Source organism: Triturus cristatus, chromosome 8, assembly GCF_964204655.1.
Source record: "Triturus cristatus chromosome 8, aTriCri1.1, whole genome shotgun sequence".
In the NCBI taxonomy this organism is placed as follows: domain Eukaryota; kingdom Metazoa; phylum Chordata; class Amphibia; order Caudata; family Salamandridae; genus Triturus; species Triturus cristatus.
The window spans coordinates 1,380,550,645-1,380,571,449 of NC_140591.1; the positions used below are offsets into that span (position 1 = coordinate 1,380,550,645).

Here is a 20,805-nt window from a genome sequence, read left to right on the forward strand (position 1 = left end):
ATAAATATTTTTTAGAGTGGATGTGGATCCACTGTCCCAAACCTCAAAACCGGTTTGGGTGGTTCTCTATCAAGTCTCCTTCTCAGGCTGTTCGCCAGACACAGACTTTGAGTACAGTGATGCCTTTCATGGCAGGTAGCACTGAGGCTGTCTCCGAGGTAAAGCACCCCCAACCTGCGTATAAATAATTGTAAAGTTTCCACGCCTGTGTGTTATCAGCTTTCCTGAACAGTAATCAAGGAAGAACAAAAGAAACAGAAATTGTACTACCTTCACTCAACCATACCGTCAACAAAATGGCCATGCTCAGGAAGAACAAATCCACAGACCCTTGCTAAAAAAAGTACTCATGACATTTCTAGAGGTCCCCTTTTTCCACCCTCCTCGCTTCAGTGTCTGGATCTCCATGCTGCAGCCACAAGTATGCCGTCAGTACACCTCCAGCAATCAATCAATCAATCAATCAACCAATCAATCAATCAATCAATCAATCAATCAAGAAATTTGTAGAGCTCACTACTTACCTGTGAGGGTCTCAAGGTGCTGGGGGGGGGCTGCTACTGCTCGAATAGCCAGGTCTTGAGTAGCCTCTTGAAGGTTAGTAGGTCTTGGGTCCGCTGTAGGATTTGGGGAGATGATCCAGGTCTTGGCAGCGAGGTAGGAGAACGATCTACCGCCGGAGGTCGCTCTTTGAATGCGGGGGACGGTAGCGTGGGCGCGGTCGGTGGTGCGGAGCTGGCGGTTCGTGGTGTTGAAGGTGAGTCGTCCTTTGAGGAATGCTGGTCCGGTGTCGTGGAGTGCCTTGTGTGCGTGGGTGAGGAGTTTGAAGGTGATCCTCTTGTTGATGGGCAGCCAGTGCAGGTCTCTCAGGTGGGGTGTGATGTGGCTGTGTCGCGGGATGTTGAGGATCAGGAGGGCGGAGGCGTTCTGTATGCGTTGCATTCATTTCAGCAGTTTGGCTGGGGCTCCCGCATAGAGGGTGATTCCGTAGTCCAGCCTGCTGCTGACGAGGGCCTGGGTGACCGTTCTTCTTGTGTCGGTGGGGATCCACCTGTAGATCTTGCGGAGCATGCAGAGGGTGTTGAAGCAGGAGGATGAGACGGCGTTGACTTGCTTGGTCATGGAGAGCGTTGAGTCGAGGGTGAACCCCAGGTTGCGTGCGTGGTCGGTGGGTGTCGGTGCTGCTCCCAGGGCGGTCGGTCACCAGGAGTCATCCCAGGCTGAGGGGGTGGAGCCGAGGATGAGGACCTCCGCCTTGTCCGAGTTCAGCTTCAGACGGCTGTTCTTCATCCATTCGGCGACGGCTTTCATTCCTTCGTGGAGGTTGGTTTTGGTGGTGAGGGGGTCCTTGGTGATGGAGAGGATTAGCTGTGTGTCGTCGGCGTAGGAGATGATTTTGAGGTCGAGCAGTCTGGCGACGTGGGCGAGCTGGGCCATGTAGATGTTGAACAATGTCGGACTGAGGGATGATCCTTGGGGTACGCCGCAGAAGATCTTGGAGGCTTCGGAATGGAAAGGGGGAGGCGGACTCTCTGGGTTCTGCCGGAGAGGAAGGAGGTGGTCCATTCCAGAGCCTTGTCTCGGATCCCTGCGTTGTGGAGGCGTGTGCGTAGGGTGCAGTGGCAAACCATGTAGAAGGCGGCTGATAGGTCCAGGAGGATGAGGGCCGCGGTTTTGCCGTTGTCCAGCAGGGCGCTGATGTCGTCTGTGGCGGCGATGAGGGCAGTTTCGGTGCTGTGGTTGCTGCGGAACCCAGACTGGGACGGGTCCAGGATGTTGTTCTCCTCGAGGTAGCGGGTCGACTGTTTGTTGACTGTTTTCTCGATGACCTTCGCTGGGAACGGGAGCAGGGAAATGGGCCGGAAGTTCTTGAGGTCCCATGGGTTTCTTGAGCAAGGCGTTGATTTCGGCGTGATTCCAGCTCTCCGGGAAGGTCGCGGTCTCGAAAGGAGATGTTGATGGCCTTGCGGAGATGGGGTGCAATGGTGGTGCTTGCTTTGTTGAAGATGTGGTGTGGGCATGGGTCTGACGGGGAGCCGGAGTGGATGGTGTTCATGATCTTGATGGTGTCTTCGTCATTGATGTTAGTCCAGGTGAGCAGGGGTCGCTGAGGGTGGTGGCCGGTGGGGTCTGAGGTGTTGTTGGCTGTTTGGTTGTTGAAGCTGTCGTGGATGTCTGCGATCTTGCGATGGAAGAAGGTGGCGAGGGAGTTGCACAGGTCTTGCGATGGAGGGATGTCGTTGGTGTTGGAGTTGGGGTTGGAGAGTTCCTTTATGATGTTGAAGAGCTCTTTGCTGTTTGCTGTTTGTTTGGAGGTCTGGAGGTCCGCGGAGATCCAGCTGGCATTCTTGTTGGTGCGTCCTTTGGAGGGTTTCTTGATTGGGGCGAGAGTGTTGGCGCAGTCGTCGATCCGACGCCTGAGGCGTCGGGGTGGGTAGGGTCAGCGGGTGGGCTTCGGGCGGGCTTCGGGCGAGGGCGGTGTTTAGCTGGTCTTTGGTGATTTTGCTCCCGCTGCGGCGGGGGATCTGTTGGTTGCAGTGGTGCGTGGTGGGTTTCCGGAAGGTGAAGTGGATGCAGCGATGGTCGGTCCAGTGGAGTTCGGTGGTGTGGCTGAAGGAGACGTGGGAGCTTGCGGAGAAGATGGGGTCAAGCGTGTGTCCGGCGGAGTGGGTGGGTGTTGTGAAGAGCTGTCTGAGTCCGAGGTTGGCGAGGTTGGCGATCTGAGTGGTGGAGTTGGTGTCGTTGTTGTTCTCGAGGTTCTCCATTGTTTAGGTAAGCTGTCCTCATCCCCCATCTAGTGCATTGCTAAATCAGAGGCATCCAAAATGTCATCCGAGTGTCTTCAATACTCAGACTCATTCACACACAGAGCCTTACTAGCCCACGTCTACTATGTGTGTACTATAGATGCACATACATTCAACATGTACACAGAATGCCAGTGCGAGGTCCTGAGTTTCTCATAGAACCAAACCTTTACAAACCTCTGTGTAGCAGTTTAAATCACTACCACGAAATCCGACCACATTTTTATTTGTTCTAGGGAGGAGGATTGAAGTAGCATAAAAAGTATTTTAAGACCACTGATCTATACTAAGATTTGCAATGCAGCATACCTGAAGATGCCCGAAGCCTTATAGGCACTCATTAAGAAATTCCGGACAGTATCTCAGCGCCAAATTACAGCAATTCTCCCGAGTAAGGAATAAACGGCATTGACTCAATAATTCTTAGTACTTTTCTATGCACTTTCCTAGTTCTAGTAATTCTGGGTGTGGAATTAAAGGGTCTGGAGTTTGTGGACAAGATACTTCTGAATTGTGGGTTGCAGAATTCCACCTGTAGTTCTTGCTCTCAATACAATTCCACCACTCAAAATGAGGGCTTTAGAGCGAGGTTAACTGTCATGATCCATGCAAAAGAAAAACAGGCGTTTTGAAAGCACATTTTGCCCCACAAACCTCACTATTCGCTACAGTGAGTGGAGCAAAAGATTAGCTCTGGGATTGTCTGTAGCTCTTCCAGCATGCATGAGGTCATCAAGTTGGACTGTAGAGTGAACCCGCGCCTCTGCCCCTGTCCACCTATTTACATTCCAAAAGGCTTGCGAATGTGTGAAGCAGGGAAAACGAAATCCATTACCGAATCACTGCCATGAAGCACTTCCTGCCCTAACATCATGTACTGCCAGGAGAATTCAAAGCAATGCCCCTCAGGGATGGCGGACATAAGTCAAGGTTATATTTAAAGAAACAGATAACCTCACGTTTACCTGATGCCTCATCTTTACGCCTTGCTTTCTTTTACACGGCTTAGAAAAGGGGACATGTGATGGATTACGGTTCTTTAGTTGTTTGGGACCACAGTTGGGATATAGGACATTTTTTACTCGCACAAGATACACAAGCTGGATCTCATGGCTGGCCCAGATTGAAACAAACTCTAACAAGCATTGGCAAAACCAATCTATCTTCTTTGGCCCTGCTAATGCCCCAGTGATTTTTCTAAATATTATCACATGTTCTCTCCACTGTAAACCGTCAGCACTTAAATAAAGTTAAAAAGATTACATGGTACTCTTAGTAAAGCATGTATAAAGTGCTGGGATTGTACTCAAAATGCCACACAACTGAAGTGACAGAATATGATGCCACTCTTTCTTGTATTTATTACTTTAAACACTATGTGCACTGTTTTTAGTTCTAAAACATACAATGAGACGTGCTTGTGTTTCTCTTAAAATCGTAAGTGACTGCATCAACAATCTAAAACCGATTAAACTGACTGTATTGCTACAGTCACAGAGAAATTGACATCTTTTTTAAAACGAGTGGTCACCTAGCGGGGTCCAAGTCAGTTTACATATCAGAATATTAGGTTTTAAAGGCGATTTGTTCATCACTGCCTTTGCTTGCAATAACGTACCGAATAAAATTAACAGCCCGCTTACATCAAATACAAGTAAAGCATCAAATATAAAATATAAAATAGTTACCTACTAGACATACTGCATTAAAATAATGTATTAACATTCTTAGATATTAGAAATGAGGTCTCTAGTTGGCAGTGGTTTGCACCCTGTCCAAGTAGAGACCCTCACTCTAGTCAGGGTAAGGGAGTCACACAGCTAAGTTAACCCCTGCTCACCCTCTTGGTAGATTGGCAATGTGTAAAGCATTTGTGCACACACAGTAACATAGTGAAAACACTACAAAAATGAGTCCACACCAGGTTAGAAAAATAGCCAATATTTATCTGAATACAAGACCAAACCGACAAAAAATCCAACATACACAAATCAAGATATCACTTTTAGAAAGATTACTGTAAAAAATACAGACTCTACAAAACGATAGCTCCAACGGGGGCTATCTTGACAGGTACTAATCCAACAGTTTGGCGCCGACCGCGAGAAGTGTGCACCAGCTACTTAGTCACACGGACCCCCAGTAACACTACCTTGAAAACAATTAAAAAAAAGACGTTGCACGGCATTGGGGAGGTGAAGCGTCACTGTGCCGGTGCAGCGTGGGTTCCTTACAGCCACAGGGGAGGGGAGGCGTAGTTTTCTTACTGCTAGGCAGGGAAGGCAAGGCATTGGATCCTTACTGTTGCAGGGGAGATGAGGCGGCATCGATGGTCAACTTGATGTTGCTGATCGCAAACGAGGAAAAAGTCTCGCCAGGATGTCATTTTGCTCGCTCGCGGTCGCCAACTTGACGTTGAGGACAGCGAGCAAGCAAAAAATGCCCGCTACGCTACGCTACATGTTTTTGCACTGTGCTACGTGCAATTCGCGGAGCACGTAGTTGCGCAAACTACGCAAACTACGCGAGCGTAGTGTAGTCCTACGCCCAGGGTTAGATGTGTTGGTGCGAAGAGCTATCGTTGGAGAGGTCAGAGCTTTGGTGTGAGTCAGGGCAGTGGGTTGGGCTCTTCACGAGCGGTGCCCTCAGCTCTGGTGCAGGCAGTGGCCTCGATGACGAAGTCGGCGTCAATAAGTTGCTATCGTCAGCAACATCGTAAGTGGCGTAAGTCAGGGCGGTGTCTCATGCATCGTGCTCTTCTCGAGCGATGCCCTTGGCTCCGGTGCAGGCAGTGGCATCGCTGACAGCGTTGATGTTGCTTTTCTTGAGTTGCAGCACCAGCCACATGATTCCAAGGGCCCTGGAACTGCAGTTGGCACCACTTGGCAATCAGGACTTCCAGCAGAGAAGTCCATGAGCTGTTAACAAGATGCAGGTGAGGTCTTTGACGGTCCTGAGACTTCTTAACAGTAGGTAAGCACACATTAGCCCTTGGAGAACCTTGGAAGAAGGTTTCAGATTCAAAGTCCAGTCTTTTCACTTCCAGGACAGAAGCAGCAAGCAGAAGGCCAGCACAACAAAGCAACAGGCAGAGTGTCAGTCCCTTATATGGCATCCAGCTCTTCTTCCTGGCAGAATGTCCTTAGTTCAGAAGTGTTCTGATATTGGGGTGTCAGAGGTCCAATACTTATACCCCTTTTCTGTCTTTGAAGTAGACAAACTTCAAAGGAAAGTCTTTGTAGTGCACATGACCCTGCCTTTTCCTGACCTGGCTCCAGACACACTACAGGGGGGTGGAGACAGCTTTGTGCGAGGACAGGCACAGCCCTATTCAGGTGTCAGTGACAACTCCTCCCACCACTCTAGTTCAAGAAGGCCCATCAACCTGGTGATCAGGATATGTAAGGCACCCCTCAGCTCCTTTTGTTTGACTGTCTACAGTGACTGCACAAGAGCACAACTGTCATCCTCACCCAGACATGAATTCTACAGGCAGGCAGGAGCACAGAATAGTTATGCAAGAAAACGCCTCTTTCTAAAAGTGACATTTTCAAACACGCAATTTCAAAACCAACTTCAACAAAATATGCCTTTTTAAATTATGAGTTCCGAGACCCCAAACTCCAAATCACCATCAGCTCCCCATTTGAAAATACACTTAAAAGATATTTCAAGGCAAGAGAGATAGTTCTTTCAATAGTGAAACACGAAATTAGCAGTATTCCACTATTAGGACATGTAAAACACAACAGCACATGTCCTACCTTTTAAATAACCTGCACCCTGCCCATGGGGCTACTTTGGGCTTACCTTATGGGTGCCTTACATGTAATAAAATGGAAGGTTTTGGCCTAGCAAGTGGGTGCAATTGACAGTTCAAAATGGCAGTTCAAAACCTCACACACATACAATGCAGTGGCAGGTCTGAGCCACGTTTGCAGGGCTACTCATGTGGGTGGCAAAATCAGTGCTGCAGGCCCACTAGTAGCATTTGATTTACAGGTCCTGAGTACACCTGGTGCACTTTACTAGGGACTTACTAGTGCATCAAATATGCCAATCATAGATAAACCAAATCTCCAATACAATTTACAAAGGGAGCACTTGCACTTTAGAACTGGTCACCAGTGGTAAAGTTACCAGTGTCCTAAAACCAGCAAGAATGAAATGCAGCAGACAGATCAAAACAGGAGGTCAGAATCAAAAAGACAGGAAATCACGCCAAAAGATGCCAGGTCTAACAAAAGGCATTTCTTTATTTTCACGAATAGTTGTTTTGTGTAATTAAGTTGCCACTTACCTATTCAATGTGACACATAATGGAGCCATAAAATAGCATAGCAGTTAGGGACATAAATAGTCTAGGATAAAATAGGTATTTATGCAAACGAAACATAAACTCTCCATGCCTCGAATCTATTGCTAATAAAGAGTGATGGTTGCTCTGAGAGTGCGCTGAAGTTTTGCTGTTGGAACTTCAGCTGCCAGCTAGAGCAGGGAGAGTCTCAGCCTATGCCTGATGGAGATCAGAGAAAGAAAGAGTTAAAGGATGGGATATTATACAGAGTTAAATGCGATTGGAATTGTGTGATTGGTCGACCTATTGACACTTTGGGGTATATTTACCAGATTGGTGGTGCAGGGCAGAGCAGCAAGTTACCTTTCTGTGCTGACCTGTGTCACAGGGAAAGGGCAGGAATGCACTGTATTTATCCAACACAGTGCATTCCTGTCCTTTCCCCCTACACTGGTGCAATTTCAGGAGTCTAGTACCAATGCAGGCACCCTTGCACCATGGTGCAAGGGTACCTGCTTTACAGGCAGGATTGTTTTTGTGCAGGAAGGAGCACCTTCCTGCACAAAAACAATCCATAGATGCATTTTGTCCTCTTTTTAAGTGTGTTACAGAATGCAGCACACATAGAAAGAGGAAAGAATGAGGAGAAAGAAACATATTTTTCCTCGTTACGTCTCACCTGGGGAAGTGTACGAATTTGATGCATTCCAAGGTTTTCAAGTCCTTGTAAATTTGAGAAAGCCTCAAAAACCATTGGAGTTGCATGAGAACACCCACCGCTGCGCCCATGGAACACCTCCCCTGTGCAGAGTAAGGCAATGCAGTGATTTGTTCTGTGCTGCATGACTCCATATTTGTGCAGCCATTCAACGCCACGCAAAGTGGCTTGGCGTGGCTTCATAAATATGACTTGGGGCTTTGCGTCGTGCTTATACCAGGTTCTGTGGTGCAAGCTTGACACAAGACCCTTGTAAATATGCCCATTTGTTTCTTATTCTTTCCCCACAAAATAGAGTGCCAGCCACAGTGGAACAGAAGTTAATAGTGGTAGGACCATAGAAAGTGAGCAAAGCAGGATGAGGCTGGAAAAATAAGTTAAAAACCAGTTGGAGAGTGAGTGGGATGGACTCCATCCTGCATCGAGGAGGATGACAGGTTAGGCAACGGACGAGCAGGGAGGGAGGAGTGAATGGACGAGAAGGGAGGGGGGAGTGGGCTGGACGAGTAGGGAGGGGGGAGTGGGCTGGAGGCAAATAGCGAGTGAGAACACACTTGTTATTTTCTTCCACTGGTCCCATTGATCGCTGACTGCCTTCTCTTCAACAAATTGCTTTTGTTATATTCACAAAGAGGAAGGGGTCCCAAGGGGACATTTTCTCCTTTGAAAATGGATTACCACTGTCTTTGAGGAATCAGTAAATTTTCAATCTTTTGCCACAGGATTTCGGTCACAAAACATTGATATGTTAGATACTGATTCAGTGTTTGGCAGTGGCGCCCCTTCCACCTACTGAATCGGTATCCATTCAGTATCCTTTTTTAGGAGGCGGAAAAACTATTCATATCCCTTCAATGGGATTAGTACATAGGAAAAAGCATAATACCGGACACAAGCGCCGAACCAGAGCGTTTGTGATAATTAAATTGCTTAGTAGATCTATTCCCAAGTTTCCAATCATGTACACCATGGAATATAAAACATGATTGCCAATATTATATTTAAAGACAGAGAGAAACCACATTTAGTAACTATCCAATCATACAGGGTCACCTCCGGTTCTCAGCCATGTGAAAACTTTTGAATGGTACTGATACCAGGAGGACTACAAACTGTTTTGCCTTCCCGGTGCAAGGTCCCCACCTCCCAATTGCCAGGGGCGTAACACAGGCTCCTACAACTTCTATGGCGAGGGGCGGGGGGCAACATTTCAGGGTATTCACAACTCTTTAAGGGGCTTCCAGTAAGCCCAAGGCCAATGAATATCTGTGAGATATGGGAGACTCAGGGGCATCTTTTCATATTCTGTAGCGGGGGCACCATCATTTTGCGTTCCGCCACTGTCAAATGCGAGGGGTTCGTATTTACCACATGTGCAATTTGTGACCCATTTTGCTTTACTCTTTGGATTGGGGAACTATGTACTAACTGGTCATTTTATTATTATCCAGGTTGCTCAATTTGCACAGGGTTGTAATGCAAAAGCAGGCACACACAGGAGCTCGCACACCTTCTGAATCAATGCCTATATACCTTCATTCGACCCAGACAATGACATTCGGATTCTCGATCTTTGCCTTACCCTAGTGATTCTGGTCAATTAATATATGTTCCCCTTGTATTTACAATTTTTTGGTTACTGTGTATGCTTACTGCCGATTTTTGTTCTCTCCTGTGTTAGGTACAACTTATACATAACTGTCAAATGATCGTTTATAATGATATAACACGCATTTTTCTTGCACATTTTCACTAGGGTAAAGTGCACTGGGATTGGTTTGCACCGTGTAAAAACCCACAAATAAAAAACATATAAAATTAAAAGCGTTCTATAACCATGAAATATATGTATTCATTAATTTATAATTTCGAACTTGTGAATCCGATAGATACAAAGCAAACCATGTTAAGGTTACATTTAAAGAGACATATTTTAAAGTGCAGAAGTAGAATTATAGCTGGAGAGGGTACACGCCTCTGAAGTGTGGAATGACATTCCACTACTCGTCTTTAATTCAGCAAGAAGCTGGAAACCTGCTCTTTGAGTAGTCCAACTAGGCCCTAGCTTTGGCTAGTCTTACACTTGCTCAGTACCAGGATACCTCATAGGTGATAGTGTGTTCTACAAATCGATATAACATACCACACCACAACACAACAAAACACAAGACAACACAACATAGCATAACATAACATAACATACAATCAGAAGTCTCAATTTCTTCTTCTTTGTTGATGCTTGTTACATTGAGGACTGCTTTCCAACCCCTGCGATTTACATAATTCAAGAAGTTATATTTTAAAAGTAACTGTAAATGCAGCGGTGATCGACATGCTGCACCCAAATATAGATTCCTTATAAAATTGTACAAAGGTCTGTCCTCAAGGTCACAGACTGTGTGGTGTACTGCCTGTGACATGATCAGAGACATGGTCAGTGGTCAAAGGGTGCCAGAAGAGGCTGCTGTGATAAGACAGCAATGCAGTAGGGGCGATCGCCTGGGTGCGGTAGTGGGATGCTACCCCATGAGCCACCGCCAAGGACTTTACTGCACTGATCGGGTTGGAACCCTACACTGTGAGAATATGGTGGCCCTGTATGCCAGATGGGGTCACTGGGACCAGCATGTCTTGTGACCTGCTCAGAGTCATCCCCAAGAGGAGTGAGGCTGCTGTGGACCCTGCATCACCGGCCTGTGATAAGGGATTCACACGAGGAGCTATGTATCCTCGATCCCCACCCCTATCGTGAGAGGAACCAGAGCCTTACCCGGTGCAGAGGAGCCATCTTCCTGCACAAAATCAATCAAAGGTGACGTTTTCCTAATTCTATGTGTGCTGCAGAATGCAGAACACATGGAAAGAGGAAAAAACAAGGAGAAATGTGAACATTTCTCCTCGTTATGCCTGCTTTGGGAAGGCGTTAGTTTTGGTGCTGCCCCAGATTTAAACTAAGTTGTACATTTGGGACAGTGTCAACAAACATGAGTGTTGCATGGGAACACCCACAGCACCACTCATGGAACACCCCTTCCATGCAGAGTAAGGCATTGCCTTACTCCATATTTATGCAGGGCGGCTTTGTGTGGCCTTGTAAATATGGGCCGGCACACTGTGTCTCTGGAGTGTCACAAATGTGACGCTCCGGTGGAGTAAAAGTGCCACAGGGGCATTGTAAATATGCCCCTATACTTGCACCGAGTGGATGTAGTAGGTGCAATTCGAGTGACTAGTAAGTACAGTAGTCTGACTTTACACATTCCATGTTTGCACCACTTTTTTAAGCAAAATTAAAAGTTCAAATTTATGCAGTCTGGTGAAGAAGGGGATACACCTGTTGTTTAGAAGAAATTAAGGAAATGTATATGCAAACAGCAAATGATCCATAGAGGCTTGATGCGATATTAGATAGTTAAATCAGCTTTTATGACATATTCACATAAAGATCTAAGAATGCTGATGCACGTTTCCTCAGATTTCATAGGAAGCCAATTTAACCCATTTTTTGTTTTATATTTCAGAAGATACTCCTCCTAAGAGCACATTTCCTTTATCTTTTCCAGATCTAGACAAGCAACTTCAGGTAAATACAGAAGCATCTTTATTCTAACTTTCGTTGTTACCACTTGATAACATTTTAAACATGCCCTTGGGTTTTTTGTTTTTTTTAATGTTTCTTTTTATTAAACATTTCAATGACAGCACCTCTATCCAATACAGGCGTGCGACCTTATCATTACACATTATCAGCAGTGACTTCCGATAGATATCATGATTATTTAACAGATTATGTTAAGGGGTGCCAAGAGTTCAAGATTTGCTCGGTCGACCTAGGTTTTTCATATTTATTTCAAAAACTGTTATATTATATTCTCCTGGATTTTATCCAAAATTATGTGTGCTGACCTCATTTGAATTTTTCAGAGCCAGTGAAGGTGATTTAACACCTCTCACTTTCACAGAAAAAGGTTCATGGTTGAGGGTTGCAATATGATGTGCATTAGGAAGAGGCCTTGGTAGTCCTCGAAAAAGGAAAAAAAGAAAACTGTAAAGATGTGAGATAAGGCACTTTTTTTGTCCCTAGGGCTAAAGGCGTTGTGTGCATTTATATCTACCTAATTTAAAGCAAGTAGACTAAAGACCTAATTACAAGTGGCCCATTAAGTTGTGATCCCTTGGTGTGCGATACCTCCCCATACGCAGGTTTGCGTTGTGAACGCAGATACATGTTGTGCGATATTTATCACACCTGGTGATTTTCAGGTGAGATAAAGATTCCATCATTCATTAAATTTCAGCAGATCAAAACTTCTGAAATTAACAAGGGATGAATGTATCAATAATTCGCAATCGCAAAACACCGCCTTGATACGTCTTGAATTCCAACAAGCAAGTGGTTTCTGTAATCAAAAGTGGCGAACAACAGAAAGACGACTTTTTGTCTGAGCAGACATAAGCACAGTGATGGGTACACTTGCAATGCAATAGTCCTAAAAACTGCACAGTAATATTAGTTCATGTCTAGGCCAAGCTGCATCTAATTGGAGAGCGTTGATGACACGTCCTAGGCTATCCATCTGGTTGAAGTAAATTTAACCACAAGTCATCATCAATAAATCTTGCTGGTGTTGTTAATGTCGTTATTTTTGCCACATGAAGAGAAACCAGACAGTGACGGGAAGGCTCCCAGACGGTTCAAGCACCGTTCAGCAAAATACTTATTTCCTGAAGTGCCCAGAGAAGCTATTTCTATGAGGCAAGGTCAGTTGTTCCAAAGATGAGTTGATGAGATGAACAGAGGACCAGTCCTCCTTCTGAAAGCCGCCTATCATGAAGGAGATGAAAGCATCATTCTGGCTATTCCCCAGCTTCCTGCTCTCTAATCCTATAAAAGGATGTGCTTCGCTCTCGCGTTGAGAAATTGTGTCACACAAATAACCTATATCGCTAGCGATCCATGGCTCCTGTAATTAGAACATGAGCTCAGGCCTCCACTTCATAGGTGTAAAGCTGCTGCAGTGTACTTTTATAGTAAACATTTGATAAACTTAGATCACAGCATTGTTATAGCCAGTTTGCAAGATACTGGGCTAGCATAGAAAACAAGCAGAGACAGGGGCCCAGAGATCATACATGTATAGGTCACTGAATCTACACAGACTGGGTATCATGATAAGAAGCAGGGCTCCACCTTCAGACAGTGAACTTAGAACAGCATGGATCAATGTGTCTCTTATCATTATTGGCCCTACGTTTGCACTTTGTGCTGACTGTCCTTCAACAACCTGCGTGTTGATTACGGGGTGCTCTATAATTCCAGTTGCTAAATTCATTATGTTTTCATTTAATTTTTTTTTTTTGTACTAAATTGCACTTGGGTGGTAATCATACACACTTATGGTTTTAAATTGTATGTTGTTATTGACAAAGTGCAAAATTACGGACCATAATGATAAGAGACACATTGTTTTGAATAATGATTCCTTATTGTTCAATACAGCGATTACGTTCTACAGACACTAATAATTTTCTGATATTCAATGAAATGCTATGGTCAAAAGAATGTGCAAATAACGCTCTGAATAAGGCCAGATAAGATCATATTTGTAATTCAAACAAAGAAGGAAGACGTAACATGAATAGTACTTTGTCAGTTTTCATGAACTTACAAACGTATTTCTTTGAGAGGTAGGGCATGTTTCGCTACTTGACGAAGGCTTTTTGCTGAAACGCATTGTTTTTTGCACAATAAATGTTTGTGCTATCATCTGGTGTGCTGCATCCTTAATTTCCTGATTTGGATTGGTTTTGTATGTTATAGTTGGATGGCAGCTGCTGCCGTTGCTGGCACCGGCACCGCTAACCAGGTTGAATGGCGAACTGATCAAATTTGGGTTGTTTTTTTCAATTTAAACTCTCCTTACATCCCTTGAACCCTAGATCTACCTTTACGTTCCTTCACCTCTATCCACCCTTTAACCCCCAAATCACCCTTACTTCTCGTTCCCTGTATCAACCCCTAAATGCTAAAATGATCCTTATATCCCTTTACCTCTACCCACCCCTACATCCTGAAATCACCCATTCCTCTCTTCACCTCTACCCACCTCTAAACCCTAAAATCACTCTTATCCCTATTACCTCTACCAACTACTTAAACCTAAAATCTCTCCTAACTTCCCCTTACCTCTACCCGTGTCTTTACCTTTTCATTAATTATTTAAAAATATATATATTAAAGTACTGTGTGCTAAAGATAAAATGCCATTAAATACACTGCCCTACATGGTACTTACCTCCATAGTAAAGACTGCGGGCTTAAGGTCATGTGGAGTAATAGCTGCGGGGTAAAGGCTACGTACCTGTCTGTCTCTTAACACACTCCTGTAACATACCCAGATGTCACTGTTACTGCTTTTACTTCACCGGTCTTCTGTTTGTGAGTGCACCATTTCCTCCTCCTCTGTCTTCCTTGTCCCAGTCTTTACTTTTTCATTTCAAAATAATTTTATTATTTTAAAAGCGCAATATGAAACATAAGATACAGGCCAAAGTGATACAATTGATATCGGACAATAAGGTAATAAATACATTATGATAAAACTAATTAATAGGGAAACAAATCAATGTCATTCATTAATCTGCAGATATCAGATAAATAAGTTACTTAAGGAGGGAAGACCCAAAATGATATCTGGCAAAAAAATATATCAAAAGTATCACCCACAGATGGCAAATTAGGGAAAAGAGGGAAGAGAAGAAAGGAAGAAAGCAAAGGCGGAAAGAGTAGGAAAGAGAAGAAGAAAGAGAAAGAGAGACAGAGAGGAGAAACGGAAGAGGAGAGGATTTCCAAAGGAATCACCCAACACAAGACAACACTAACCAGACAAATCAAAGGGAAATTGCGCCACCAACCCTTCAGAGGCCAACTCCATGTATGAATCTAAGGCTTTCCAAACACCAGAGGAAATAGAAGGAGAAAGATGAGCATGGTCCACTGACGTATGAGCACTACGTAGAAAGGAAACCCAAGCCCACCAAGTATGATAAGAGACGGACGAAAAGGATTTCCACTCCATGAGAATTACTTTGACTGCAATAGTTAACAAGAGGTCCAACAACTGTAACTCCATGGGATCTAAAGGCAGAGGGACTGGGGACGCCAACGGACCCAAAAGAATTAATGGAAAAGACAGCTGGAATTTGATGTTAAAGATGAGCATGAGGTGTTTGTGAACTAAATCCCAAAAGGAATGGAGAAGGGAACAATCAAGGAACATATGTTGAAAATCACCTGGTAAAAGCCCGCAGCTCCAGCACAAATTGTCTTCTTTAAGATTAAGTGAATGCAGACGAATGGGAGTCCAGTGAAGAAGATTAATAGAGAAAAACTTAGACTGCGTTAGGGAAGGGGCAATTTTGTTACGAAGAGAAAATTTACCAATATTTTGCCAGGTATCAGGAGAGATATGAGCAGTAACACTCTGATCAAAATGATGTACCCATTTTTGCTGTGTGACAGTTTGGGAGGGGAGTGAAGAGGACGATAAAAATTTGTAAATCCGAGACGCAACGTGACCAGTCCTAATCCAAAGCTGAAAAAGCGTAATCGTAGGGGAAGAAGGATGAAGGTGTAATTTAGCAAGTGCAACCTTAATCTTAAGAAAAGTATAAAAATCTAAATTAGATAAAGAGAAATGTTGAGCAAGGGATGAGAAAGGGGAAGGATCGTTATTAGAATCATAGAGATGTTTAACAAGTGAAACACCCTTCCCAGCCCAGTAAGACATCAACTCAGGGTCAATATTAATTTTGATTTTAGAATTGCGCCAAATAGACGACCATCTAGTTTTATGTAATGGAATTGCTACTCTCTTATCAACCTTACGAACTGCAGCAATAGTGTCTAAAATAATAGAGCGAGAGAATGGAATAGAAAGGGTGTTTGTGGTTAAAAAGGATGCAGTCGGCAGTGGGGAGGCCAATTCCTGTTCTATTGTCAACCATGCTGGAGCATGAATAGATGTAGAAGAAAACCAAAGGGCACCCTGGGACGCCAGAAAAGCAGTTTGATACTTCCCCCAATCAGGAAAATTACAGCCGCCCATATCATAAGATTTCCGTAAAAATTTATAAGCAATCCTAGCCCTTCTATCATTCCATAAAAATTTAGAAGTAAGCAAATCAAGTTCATGAAAGAAGGAATCAGAAAGCCTTACTGGAAGCATAGAGGAAACAAAATTAATAATAGGAGTGATCATCATTTTAAGGGTCTGCATACGGCCCCACCAAGAAATATGCTTCGGAGACCAATTTTCTAAGAGACGTCTCACCTTAAGAATAGTTTGGGATTCATTGTAAATAGCCGTAGCATATAGGGTGGAACAGAAATGGATACCCAGATATTTTAGCTGTTTAGATTGCCATTTAAAGCCCGCCGAACCCATATGAGAGGAGAAGCAATAAGCATTTAAAGGAAACATCTCTGTCTTATCTTTGTTCAGAGTGTATCCTGAGACTTTTGAAAAAAGAGCAATCGTATCCGAAATAGCAGGAATGGCCAGTGCAATATCATCAGAAAAATGAGAACATCATCTGCGTATGCAGCTGTTTTTAATTGATGAGACCCAAAAGAGAACCCCTTAATATCTGGATGCGAGTCAATCATTCTGAGGAGAAGATCAATGGATAACAAAAATAAGAGAGGGGACAAAGGACACCCTTGTCTAGTGCCCTGACACAGGTTAAAAAAGGAAGACGTAGCACCATTCACCCGTATATTAGCCCTAGGACGGGAGTAAAGAGACATAACCATACGAATAAAGGACTCACCAAGATTATGTGCACATAGAACAGCTCTTAAAAAAGGCCAAGAGACCTTATCAAAGGCCTTTTCAGCGTCAAGGGCCAAGGCTGCCGCCGGAAGATTAGATCGCTTAGCGGCACCAAGAATATGACAAAAAGTACGAATATTATCCAGTGCAAGACACCCCTTTACGAAACCTGTTTGTGAAGGATGAACCAATTGGGGAATAAAGGACTCTAAACGTTTAGCTAGAATTTTAGCAAAAATCTTGGCTTCCATGTTAAGAAGGGAAATGGGACGAAAATTTTTGGGATCTGCGTGATCCTTCCCTTCTTTGGGGATAACTACAATAGTAGCATCAGCCGCGGAACCAGACACAGAACCATCCTTAATAAAAGCATCAAAAACGGATTGGAGTTTCGGGACAAGCACGGGAATAAAGGTTTTATAAAACGCAATAGGATAACCATCAGGACCAGGAGCTTTACCAGACCGAGTAGCTTTGATCGCGGAAATGATTTCATCAGAAGTAATCGGGCAATTTAATGATTGATTATCTTCCTCCGAAACAACTTTCAAAGGAACCGACTTCAAGAACTCCTGACATTGTTCAAAAGAAGCTTGAGCCGACGGGGTATATAAGTTATTATAAAAATCGCGGAAAACATCAAGGATTTCTGCAGTTTGAAATTTTTTCTTACCAAGCTGGTCAGTAATAGAAGGAATTTGGAAAGTATTACAAGAAGATTCCTGAAACTTTAAAGTGGCTGCAAGAATCTTGCCCGCACGATTTTTTAACAACAGTCTCTTAGATTTCTGAGCCTGCAGGCCAATATGAGCTCTCTTAGTGACTATAGTATTGTACGAATACTTTAAATTCTTAATAGATTGGAGGCAGGTCTTGTCCTGAGAATGTCGAAAAAGGGATTCCTGACGTTTGATCTCATCTGCTAAGTCCGTGAGTTCCTTTTTAATGGCTGCATTTCTCCTTGACATACATTTAATGACCTGACCACGGAACGTACATTTGAAAGAGTCCCAAAGAACAACAGGGGAACTGACCGACCCAACATTCTCAATAAAAAAAGTCTCAATGTCATTAGAAAACTCTCGCACCAAGGACTCATCATGTAAGATTTCTGTGTTGAGTCTCCACGAACGAGCTCGTGCCCTAGGGACAAAGGACGTAAGAGTAAGTGTCACTGCGGCGTGATCAGAAACTAAAATAGGGTGGATAAGCGGAGAAGAAGAAGATTGAACCAAAGAAGAGTGAACCAAAAGATAGTCAATGCGTGAAAAGGACGAATGAGGGGAAGAAAAAAAGGAGAAGTCACTACCAGTGGGATTATGAAGACGCCAAACATCCTGAAGATGGGTAAGAGAACACATATTAGTCATTTGTTTGTGTGCTTTAGGGGGACGAAAGTTAAAGGCAGAATTCCTATCCAAGATAGGGTCCATTGGCAAGTTAAAGTCACCACCTACAATAAGATTGCCAGAGTGAGGGGTATCCTCGAGCTTTTTGGTGATAGCATTCCAAAAGGACGGGTCATCCTTGTTGGGGGCATAAATATTCATGACAAATAAGTCAGCATTACCATTGGACACCTTAGATAGTAACCAACGTCCCTCTGAATCCTGTTCAGAGGAAACAATAGATAACCCAGAGTGTTTAGAAACTAAGGTAATTACCCCATTCCTTTTACCACAAGCATCTGAACAAGCAACATCAAAGACCCACTCTTTCTTCAGAAACAACGCCTCCTTGGCAGAGAGCTTTGTCTCCTGAAAAAGGACGAGATCCGAAGAAAGAGACTTACAGTAGTCCAAAATCTTTGACCTTTTTACTGGATGATTTAACCCTTTAACATTAAGGGAAAGTATATTTAGTCCAGACATAGAACCAATATTAGGAAAAAAAGATATTCCATATGTGACATATGAAGCGCAACAAACAGGAGAGCTAACCAGCAGACATCAACAGCCAACACACAACAGGGTGAGACCAAAGAGGAAATCCGAAGAGAAAAAAGGAAAGAAGAGGAAAAGGACAGCAAGAGAATACGCAGAAAGAGAGAGAGAAGGGCCCATCCGGCAGGTCTGGAAGAGACCAAAATCATACAAGGGGGGACATGGGAAAAAGAGCGAGGGCCAACAGGAGGAGTAACAACAATGGCATAAAAAGCCCCAGAACAGTGCATAACTGATTATACATTAAAAGGGAAGACTATCTAAAAGCTAAGAACTGGAATTAATGATAGCTACTTAGAAAACAAAGCTAAATGAGAGACTATAAAGGCAACACGTTTGACCAAATTAATGTATACATAACAACTAAAATGAATCATAAAGAACGGTAAGAGCAGGAAAGATAGAGAAAGAAAGCACTTTCAGGCAATAAGAGCTGATGGAAAGTGAACTAAAAAATAACAATATTATAGGTAGAACCATATCAAAGCAGACTCTATCAAGAGAAAAAGGAACATAATGAAGAAAAAGAAGAAATACAATCTAAAGCATACTATATGATACAATATGAGAAAAATAAGTGAAACATAGTAAAAAACGGTATATAACCTTCTATCAATATTACAGTCAATGAATCCCTATGGCAGTTAAATAAGAGACCTAATACTATATATAAATGTGTAAAATCTATATGCAATCTTATAAATAACTGATCATGAGTAAATAAAGCCATATACACACAAATTAGCAGAATAAATATGCTTGCCTAAGTAAGAGAACATGTAGATAAGAGAGGCATAAATCTATCAAGTACAAGGCATCTATAAAAAACTAATCTACTCGAAAAAGACAATTAATAACACAATGTAATCAAAACACTCAATGAAAAAATCAATAAAGTAGGTATAACTAGCAACTATATGAACATCACATATTAACTCTAAATATAGCCATAAATAAACACCTAGTAAACATATATGCTTAAAACACCTAGACACACCATACAACAACACGTTGATAACGCAACGGAAAACACAATGACCTACTCCGTAAAATACGGAATAACAGGAAACAAACATGAAGCAAAAAGACCGACCACAAAGGGATAAGATAAACCAACTTTACCACAAAAATCGACGCACCTAACGAAGACATGCAACGGGAGAGGAAAAGGACCATGACCTAATACGTCGAGAGACAAACCGGGGAGGCAAGGAGTAACAAGACGACACGCGAACAGGAGTGAAGTCAAGCCAACAAGAAAAGCTACCACAAAAAATTAAAAGGTTTATACAGTAAAACTAACAACACTAAAGACCAACACATCATACCGATAATAGGGAAACACCAAGAGACGACAAAAATACGTCAAACCCAATGAGCATAAAGACCACCGCGCAGATCTAAAAGCAGCTAGACTTAATAGATCTGACAAAGACAAAAAACAACGCAATATATATAGCCACATCAGGTGCAAGAAGAACCAGGAACATGTGAAGCCCCTGTTTGAAGATCCATCAGCAACTCCATCTGATTATCCAAAAACGAGGCCAAATCCGCAGGTTCGTCAAAAATCCTGACACGACCTTTGAAAGTAATGCGGAATTTTGAGGGACCAGCAAAAGAGAAGGGGATATTCATCTCAGACAAACGCTTCCGGAGATTAAGAAAACCCTTTCTCCTTATCACCGTGTCCCTGGCAAAGTCTTGAGAAATTGAGATACGATGGCCATTCCAAGAGACAGCTCTAACCTTCCGCATATGGGCCAAAATCTGCTCTGTATGTTGATGACGCAGCGGTTTAAAAATTATCGCCCTTGGTTGCGTAGCAGACTTGGGGCGAAAGGAGGGGACACGGTGTGCCCGTTCCAGTTCAAAATCTTTATTGAAAGAAATTTGTAGTGTAGATGGAATCCATTGATAAAGAAACTCAATCATGGAAGATGAATCTTTCTCAACCTCCTCTGGAAGACCAAAAATACGCAGGTTGGATCTACGATTACGATCCTCTTGTTCAGTGAGGTCTTTCCTCAATGCTGCCATGGAACGCTCTATCTGCGTGAGAGATCTAGAGTGCTTTTGCATGGTATCCTCTGCGCCACTAATCCGTGCTTCTGTACCTGAGACACGAAGGGAAAGGGCCTTGAAATCATTCCTGATGGCTAATACCTCCACCTGCAGTAAATCTGTATTTGTCTTAGTAGACTGC

At 43.4% G+C, this 20,805-nt stretch overlaps 1 protein-coding gene across 2 annotated transcripts in view; it reads left to right on the forward strand.

The window, feature by feature from the left end:
- Nucleotides 1-20,805, forward strand: part of MAP3K7CL (MAP3K7 C-terminal like) — a 131,804-nt gene that overhangs the window by 81,642 nt on the left and 29,357 nt on the right. Inside the window, exon 3 of one of the 2 annotated variants that reach the window (XM_085623091.1) lies at nt 11,344-11,405. In XM_085623091.1, the coding sequence (XP_085479217.1) occupies nt 11,344-11,405 (62 nt within the window). The remainder of the gene's footprint in view (nt 1-11,343; nt 11,406-20,805) is intronic. The other variant, XM_085623092.1, reaches the window with a different exon arrangement.